Source organism: Thunnus albacares, chromosome 8, assembly GCF_914725855.1.
Source record: "Thunnus albacares chromosome 8, fThuAlb1.1, whole genome shotgun sequence".
NCBI lineage: Eukaryota > Metazoa > Chordata > Actinopteri > Scombriformes > Scombridae > Thunnus > Thunnus albacares.
Window position 1 is genome coordinate 16,736,842 of NC_058113.1, and position 9,052 is coordinate 16,745,893.

The 9,052-nt window shown below is 42.7% G+C and overlaps 1 protein-coding gene across 1 annotated transcript; it reads left to right on the top strand.

Annotated features, from left to right (window-relative positions):
* Positions 1-5,712: 5,712 nt before the first annotated feature.
* On the top strand, positions 5,713-8,721 carry sp8b (sp8 transcription factor b). Its single transcript, XM_044359522.1, has 2 exons — positions 5,713-5,795; positions 6,277-8,721. The coding sequence occupies exons 1-2, from the start codon at positions 5,775-5,777 to the stop codon at positions 7,612-7,614; spliced, it is 1,359 nt and encodes a 452-aa protein (XP_044215457.1). The 5' UTR covers positions 5,713-5,774; the 3' UTR covers positions 7,615-8,721.
* The last annotated feature ends 331 nt before the right edge of the window (positions 8,722-9,052 follow it).

The window sequence follows — 9,052 nt, forward strand, 5'->3', positions numbered from 1 at the left end:
GCAACTGTGAACAAAGAAGCCAAAGCTTGGGGTTGTTAAATATAACAAGCAACTTTAAATTAAAGCTTTTAAACAGCCTGACAAGATGATTTTACTATTCATTTTATGTGAGTGTAATAAATACATATATTTTGACCTACTAGAGGTGAGGAGCTGCTTCTTGTTTAGATTTTCTTTTCAGTAAGACTGAACTTGAAAGGAAGAGGAAAGTTTTTTGGCGGCTCTCTCCATTCATCCCAGGAGGAGCCAGAGGCTCCCGTCCTGCCAAACAAAGCCGGGAACAGCTGGCTGATCGATACCTGACAAAGGCTCAGAGGTTAGAGCAGTCAAAAGATTGTTAACTAGCCATTTTATTTGCCAGACATTTATATCATTGTTTATGGTTCAGTGCACCCCTTCAGTTACAGGCCATGTTGCACACCTGTGCTTGGAACACTTTCAGGGCCTCTTCACCCACTTTCCATGACCTCATGGGCAAAAATGGCACAATGTCTCCTAGTTAGACAACTAGATAGATAGATAGATTGATGGTTACTCATTTTTTGTGCTGCGTTTACATAATTAACATTCATGTCGCCGCATTTTGTCTTTGTCAGCAGTTCATTTGAAAGATAAAACTGACCTTGAAAATAGCTGACTAGATATCTCTATAATGTTTTCTTTTAAAGCATTAATGTATGTTTTAAGGTGAGTGCAATGTGCAGGTGTGTGTGTGCACTGATAGTGGTGTAGGATGAGACTGGCCTGTATTTGCGCATTCCTACATATGCATGTGTATTTACACTGATCAGAACAACATTCAAACCACCTGCCTAATATTTATTTAGGTCTCCCTTGTGCTGCCAAAACAGCTTTGACCTGTCAAGGCATGGACACTACAAGACCTCTGAAGGTGTCCTCTGGTATCTGGCACCAAGATGTTAGCAGCGGATCCTTTAAGTCCTGTAAGTAGCGAGGTGGGGCCTCCATGGATTGGATTTGTTTTTGCAATATGTCCAACAGATGCTGGATTGGATTGAGATCTGGGGAATTTCAAGGCCAAAGCAACACTTTGAACTCTTTGTCATGTTCCTCATACGATTCCTGAACAATTTTTGCAGTGTGGCAGGGCGCATTATCCTGCTGAAAGAGGCCATTGCCATCAAGGAATACGGTTGCCATGAAGAGGTGTACTTGGTCTGCAACAATGTTTAGGTAGGTGGTGCATTGGATGCCAGGAGCCAAGGTTTCCCAGCAGAACATTGCCCAGAGCATCTCATTGCCTCTGAAGCTTGCCTTCTTCCCATAGTGCACACACCCGCCTGTCCACATAATGTAAAAGAAAACATGATTCATCAGACCAAGCCACCCTCTTTCATTGCTCCACGGTCCACTTCTGATGCTCACATGCCCATTATAGGCACTTTCAGCGGTGGACAGTGGTCAGCATGGGCACTCTGACCGGTCTGCGACTAAACAGCCCCATACGCAGCAAGCTGAGATGCACTGTGTATTTTAACACCTGTCTATCACAGCCAGCAAAAACTTTTTCAGCTGCATTATTAAAGTTAATGCAGCATTAACTTTTGTGCTACAGTAACTCTTCTGTGGAATCAGACCAGATGGACTAGCCTTCACTCCCCACACACATCACTCAGCCTTGGGCGCTCACGACCCTGTCACCAGTTCACCGGTTGTCCTTCCTTGGACCACTTTTGGTAGATACTGACCACTGCATACCAGGAACACCCCACAAGACCTGCCTTTTAGAGATGTTGTGACCCAGTCGTCTAGCCATCACAATTCGGCCCTTGTCAAAGTCGCTGAGATTTTTCCTGCTTCCAACACATCAACTTCAAGAACTGACTGTTGCTGCCTAATATATCGCACCCCTTGACAGGTACCATTGTAACAAGATAATCAATGTTATTCACTTCACCTGTCAGTGGTTATAATGTTGTGGCTGGTCGGTGTATGTTTGTGTGAACATGAGTGTTAGTGCACCATGCGTCCCAGCCAGTAACACATGGCTTTGCTGCCATCACTCTGGCTCGTGTTGAGAGTGTCCCTGCAGGCTGGCAGCGAGGGAGACCCTCTCTGTGGCTCACCCAGGCGGAGAGGGGCTTCCTGCACATCTTTTGTCACACCATTTGGGCCCTTGTGTCTGTGGCTGCCCTGCTCCGGACCCACTTGGCAGCTCACTGTGCAGACGGACATCTGCTCTTTCCAACCTCCTGGTGAATAGAGAAAACAACAACCAACAGACCCTGCTCTCTAACTCTCTGCTCTGCATACTTTGCTGCATACAGTTGCATATTTTGTAGAGAAAGTCACATGTATCTATCTATTCCTTATAATATAATAACAGTGCACTAAATTAACTAAAGGATCATCTGTTTCTTAATTACTACAAGTTAAAACCAGTGTCTTAATAATGTACCTTATATATTTAAATTTTTAAAATAACTGCTTAAAAAAGAGAGTAATTATGACTACGCTGCCTGAGCCACAGCGGTCCTCTAATTGCTGTGGAAAACCACAAGTGATTACCTTCAGTTTTCCTCCTGAAAGATCATTCATAGGAAGGACCTCCAGATTATCGAGTTGCTTTGTAAATCTTCACATTAAAGTATAGTTCTGCATCTATGGCTTGACTCCTTTCTCCGGGTGCTCTAGGCGGAGTGATTCTGGAGCACGCAATATTGAACACACTTTGTTCGTGCTCAGCGGCCCAGAATAACTCGGTCATTATGGTGGCGAAAGGGACAGGTTTTGAGTTTGATTTCATGATGGTAATATAGCCCATGTGTGTAGGAGAAGAAAGCCTTCAATGGGGACATCTGTTCAATGCGGCTTACAGTTACAGCCGTGCGATAAGAACAACCTGTGCACACCATCTGAACTAGGACCGACCTTCTAGCTGCTGAACGCAACAGGCAACAAAAGACCTTTTTTTTTTTTTTTTTTTTTTTGGAGAAGTGGTGCTTTAAGAATAAATTAGACTGTCGTATTTTGAAATGCACCTGGATTAAATATCTCGTGTAAGCCTCAGCAGCAAGATGTTTCCTGTCGAGGAGTTATCACACTGACCTCTGACATCAGTCTTGCTGGTATGATCACTTGGTAATTTGTCACCAGAGGCCAACACGTCTCCTGTAACTGCAGTCCATACCTTACTCTCCAAATGCGTAAAATCATTATTGCACATAATATTATGAATGGCCATTCCCTTTAAGAGGAAGAAGAAGGGAGGGGAAACCAATTGCACCACAAATTTATATTTTTTTTATCCTGATATCAACATGAATTATGCAAAAATATATATATATATATTTGTATCTCTATATAGCTGTTAGGGATTTGGGTACGTGTGTGTGTGTGTGAGGAAACAGGGGCTCCCAAGTTATACCAAACTGAATTACCAGTGTAACATTTATCTGGCATGGTCCGCAGTCACACCGGCTGCAGGAGATGTTGTGTTTTACTCTGCTGAGAGCAAACGTCGAGGGTCAATCAATGCACTGCGGAGCGGAGCAGCACGGTATGTAGGTTTTTATTTCTCGCCGTTACTTTGTCACATTTTATTCGCATCAAACGCTGCTGCATCATGCTCGCTCTTGTTATGATTTCTCGGTAGCTTGTATGATTGGTTTTGTTTGACGGAAATAAAATAATGAATGAGCAGCAAACAGATCGATACAGTTTCTTATCTCCACCGTCAATAAGCTAAGTGAATGTGTGTGTGTGTTTGTGTGTGTATGTGTGTGTGTGTGTGTGTGTGTCCCTCCCCGAGTGATCTAAAAATCTCTGAAATATCTTTTTCACTAAAATAATTAAATTGATACTTTGCGCTTTGATGTTGAAAGGAAGCGCACAGACATTTAAAGAATAACTTAAAATAGAGATAGATGTTAAATTACACGTGTAATACATGTCAGATAAATTGTTATAATTGTTTCTAAATATTGGTTTATATTTGCAACTAAATAACACACATGGGATGAGATGAATAATTGAGATGCAACAAAAATAACTGCATGCACAATGAGTCTGAGTCTTTTAAAGTGTGCAACATTATATATAATTTGGGCTGTTTTAGTTTTTTTTTCACTCCTTCCTTCTTTTTTTTATACCTGGGGGTAAAGCAGTGTAAATTAATCCAAAAAGCTGTTGTCCAATCCTAGAAACACAAGAATTAATCAGATAGTCCATCTATCACGCTGTGTAATAAAGGAAGCGACATCGGTTAGGCAGATGATGTGATGAATAATCCCTGGTCGTTTTAATTAACTTTTCCCTGTCCTGTAATGACCAAGCTGGTCAACAGACCCGGTCAATAAGCATGTTAATATCAAACAAATAAAACTGCGGATGATTAAAAACCTCCTGCGTTATTAAATTTGAAATTCAAATGAAATTTATGCTTCCAGTGCGCACTGCATGCTAATAGCGCCCACAGAGAGATCCAAGGTTCAACACACGTTTTGCCTACAAGTTCTTATTATGTAACAGGAGCTTCCTCTTTAGATTTAACTAAAATGTCAGTGGGCAAAGTGATGAACCTATTCAATATTACCAGTTTATCATTTTATTCTCAGTCTGACACAGAGTCCAATCACTTACTTAAATAATCTCAGTTAAATAATCTCTGTTAACCTGCGGTGCGACACCAACATTATCTATATTGCCAATAACCTCCTAGGAAATTCTGCATTTTTGAATTTTGTAATTTCAAGGCTTTTTTTTCTTTTTAAAGTCAACCACATCGACCCCTCATCTTCTCCTTCATCTTGTGTTTTAGACTAATACAGCGCATAATAAAATGAATAATCCTCCCTCGGAATGCACCATCTACCTACCAGCTTTAATCAAAACTGTCAAGATAATTGAACACAATTACAGTAATGTGAAAGTTTGAGACGGTGTAATATAGGTCCACGACCAGAACAATGCAGCCTTTATATCTTGTGTAATAGTTTGTGTATATTAACTCTTAAGAAGTTTAAACATGCAAAAATCCTGCGGGGTAATTTATGCCAGAGCCAGAAGTTTCTAATATGAAGAAGATGCAAAAAAAAAATACTCTTTTAAAATACAACACCTGAAAAACTTTTTTTTCTTTAAAGATAAATGTAGAGGAGCTGATCCACTTCAACTTTAACACGTTTATATTTGTGGGAAAGAGTTTAAACTTTTTCAAGATGAGATCATTTCAAGTATAGAAAGGAGCGCCATGAGGTGAGTCGAAAATAAGAGGGAAAAAAAAGAGATTTAAAGGGAGTTTAAATTTATTGTGAGAATCACAGTGGCTGTTTGGTTGTTTTGGTGGTAGTTTTTACCAACCTTTTTATTTACCACCACAGCTCACATCACCGTGCACAGGTCGCCGTCCTCTTATTTTTAATTTATGGAATGTGATGTTCTGTAAAAATTTCAATAAGTGGCCCCCTAATTCCTCCTTCCTAATTCACTCTCATTTAACTTTACCTTCCTTCCGCTGTCTTTTATTATTATGGAGGGGGCGGTGGGTGGGTGGGTGGGTGGTGGTGGTGGAGGTGGTAAGGGGGGGGAGGCTGAGGCGCTCTATTGATGACCTCACGGTAGTATGTGGCAGTGCGGCAGGACGGAGCCGCTGATTGGTCGCCCGTGTCACAGCGGCACTTCAAAGCCGGAGAGGAGCCTACAATTGTGGAAGAATGGGCGGAACACATCATTGTATTGCACACCTCTAAAAAAACAGTGCTCTGATTCATAAATATAAAAAGATCCTCTGAGGAGGGCAGTGTTTTTGTGTGATGGCAACTTCACTTCTAGGGGTGAGTCTAAAAAGGACTTTCTTACTGGTTTAATTAGTTCTTGTCATTGTCCGGTGGATGGGGGATTAAACTTACATCGGGTCGCAAAGTAGCAGCAAAGGCAGTGCGTTGGATATATTTTCAAGCAAGCGGTTCGTATGAGAAAGCTGAAGCTCTGTAGACGGGATAGAAGTTTGTACTGGTGCTGAAAACACGCATGTTTCCCTTGGTGTCCTGTGTGGCATGCATGTGTAAACGCTGTCTGTCGCATTTGTCTACTTTCTGTTTATCCAGGTAGGAAGTGATAATACTGTTGTAATGATTTCCAAACTTAAACAAATACATATAACACAAAGATTTTTAGACTTTTGTTCAATGTGGGAAAACAATTTTGCTACCCTGAACTTCTCCTTCCAGTTGAACTGCATGCAAAACTGTGCGTAATGAACCTGTTAAACTTGTTAGACTGACCAGTCACTTACAGCTTCTCTTGTCTTTTCAGGAGGAGCCGAGGTTAGGATCGACTCCTTTAGCCATGTTAGCTGCAACATGTAACAAAATAGGGAGTCCGAGCCCTTCACCGTCGACAGTTTCGGATAATTCCTCATCATTTGGAAAAGGCTTCCACCCGTGGAAAAGAGCCGCCGCGAGCAGCTGCAGCCTGGGATCGGGCCTGTCCGGCTTCGGGGTGTCCCGTAATGGATCCGGCATCTCGGACTCTTTCGGCACCAACAGCTCCCCCGGATCCAGTGCTTTTTCCCTCACGTCTGGTACCTCGTCTAGTTCACACTTTGGAAACGATTATTCTGTTTTCCAAGCCTCTGTTTCGAACAGCTCTCAAGAGTCCAGCCACCAGCCGGTTTTCATCTCGAAAGTGCACACCTCAGTGGACAGTTTACAGGGCATCTATCCCAGGATGAGCGTTGCGCATCCCTACGAGTCCTGGTTCAAATCGTCTCATCCCGGTATCCCCACAGGAGAGGTTGGAACCACCGGAGCCTCTGCGTGGTGGGATGTGGGAGCGGGATGGATTGATGTTCAAAACCCTAATGGAGCAGCACTACAAACGTCCTTACATTCCGGTGGACTCCAGACGTCCTTGCACTCTCCTCTTGGCGGATATAATTCTGATTACTCGAGTTTAAGTCACTCTGCTTTCAGTACAAGCCCCTCTCCACACCTGTTGACAACCGGCCAGCACCTGATGGACGGCTTCAAGCCGGTGTTATCCTCGTATCCGGACACAAGCCCTTCTCCGTTAACCGGTGCAGGGGGGACTATGCTCTCCGGGGGTCCGCCTGCATCTTTAGCGGGGTCTCCGAGGTCATCTGCCCGGCGGTACTCGGGCAGAGCCACCTGCGACTGTCCAAACTGCCAGGAGGCGGAGAGACTGGGACCGGCGGGCGCCAGCCTCCGGAGAAAAGGTCTCCACAGCTGTCACATCCCCGGCTGTGGGAAGGTTTACGGGAAAACGTCGCACCTAAAGGCGCATTTGAGGTGGCACACCGGCGAGAGACCGTTTGTGTGCAACTGGCTCTTTTGCGGGAAGAGGTTCACACGTTCCGACGAGCTCCAGCGACATTTACGCACACACACCGGGGAGAAAAGATTCGCCTGTCCGGTGTGCAACAAGAGATTTATGCGTAGCGATCACCTGAGTAAACATGTAAAAACTCACAGCGCCGGAGGATCCGCCGGCTCTGGCTCCGGGGGCAGCGGAGGGAAGAGGGGGAGTGATACCGACAGCGAGCACAGCGCACCGGGAAGCCCTCCGTGCCATTCCCCCGACCTGTTGCACCCACCTGAGTCAACCCAGGGAGTAGGCATGAACGGCCTCTAACTTCTGCCCTCAGCGAAGCTACAAAAAACTGTGAACAACAACAGCAAAGTGTTGTGAGGGAATTGTCCGGTGAGGACATGAAAGTGGACATACTTCGGTGTATGCGAAATGCTTCATCACGAGTGTTGTCATTTAATGAGAAAATAGGCCTGTAGGCTACATTTCTTTGACTTTTTCCAAGTGTTTAAGACTACTAATTACATAATTTCATAGCTGTGCCATCAGAAACCTCTCATTAATACATCTGCGGTGTGAACGTGTAATCAAGTTATTGTGGGCACAACTGGAACCGGGCAAACTTCTTTTTGCAAGCCTGATCCCGAATACCCTTAATGTTTTATTTTCCAGGGTATCACACGCAAAAGATAGTAAACACTGCTGTGAAAAATTAGGGCCTGCAAAGTTGTGCTACTGCTGTCATAACATATTGTCCACAACCAAACTCTGGCACTTTATTATCGAGCAGGAGAAATTGTTGATTTGGATGGACTTGCTCGGTAGGAACAAATACTTGTAGAGTATGGTAAAGATATGAGATGGGGGTGGTTTAGTTATATCTGTCTGATCCCATCAACCATTTGATAATGGAGGTGCAGTTGTAGGTTTATATCATATATTGCTATTCAGTCCACAGCACAGTATGTACCGCCAATACAAGTTTGTAAGTAGGCCAATCGAGGTTACTTACACTTCACTTCGCTGTGTTGTAAATAATGAGAAATGTAGGTTAGAATAATTACAGCCCAATGTAAAGGTGAGTAATGTATTTGTCCAGGAGACGATTTTGTATAGGTATTTCTAGTTGTATATGGACTCTAGTAAATATTTGAAAATATACGGAAATGTACTTGGATTTTTTCTTTGACATGATATGAAATGTATTGTGGGGAGTTATATTTAACCACGAGTTTTCTTGTATTTAGGGGTCTATGATTAGGCGCACTTTGAATTTATTTGTAAGGTTTGGAAATCATTTACTGTTTACCCACTCATTTAATTTAAGTACGCATGTTGTAAAAGTGATTTTCATTTTACAATGATATTTTTCCCCCCTCTCCGAGAATGGCTTTTTATGTAAGCCACTCAATAAAGTCAGTATGAATTCAGAATCAGTTGATCGACTCAGTTTGTTTGATTGTTGAGTCGATGTTTTTTTTTGAACAGTAAACCAGAAAGTTTGAAATTATTAGGTTGAGTAGAATTGACTGTTCTATATTATAACACATTTTTATCATTAATCTGAAATATACAGACATGATCTCAGTATACAGCTGGTGGTTTTTCTTCAGGGCAGAGTGTGAAAAGGGCCTGCAGCATCACCAAGGCCTCACCAGGAAATTAATTTACATTGCAATCATTAAATTGAACAGTAAAAAAAAATGTGTCTACCTAAAAAAAAAAATGAGAAGAAGAAAGTCAGTGTTATATGAATTTAAAT

Coding starts and splice junctions, on each gene's coding strand:
- sp8b (XM_044359522.1), top strand. CDS start 5,775: ATGGCAACTTCACTTCTAGGG. Junction 5,796..6,276: donor TGGCAACTTCACTTCTAGGG/GTGAGTCTAAAA, acceptor TTGTCTTTTCAG/GAGGAGCCGAGGTTAGGATC.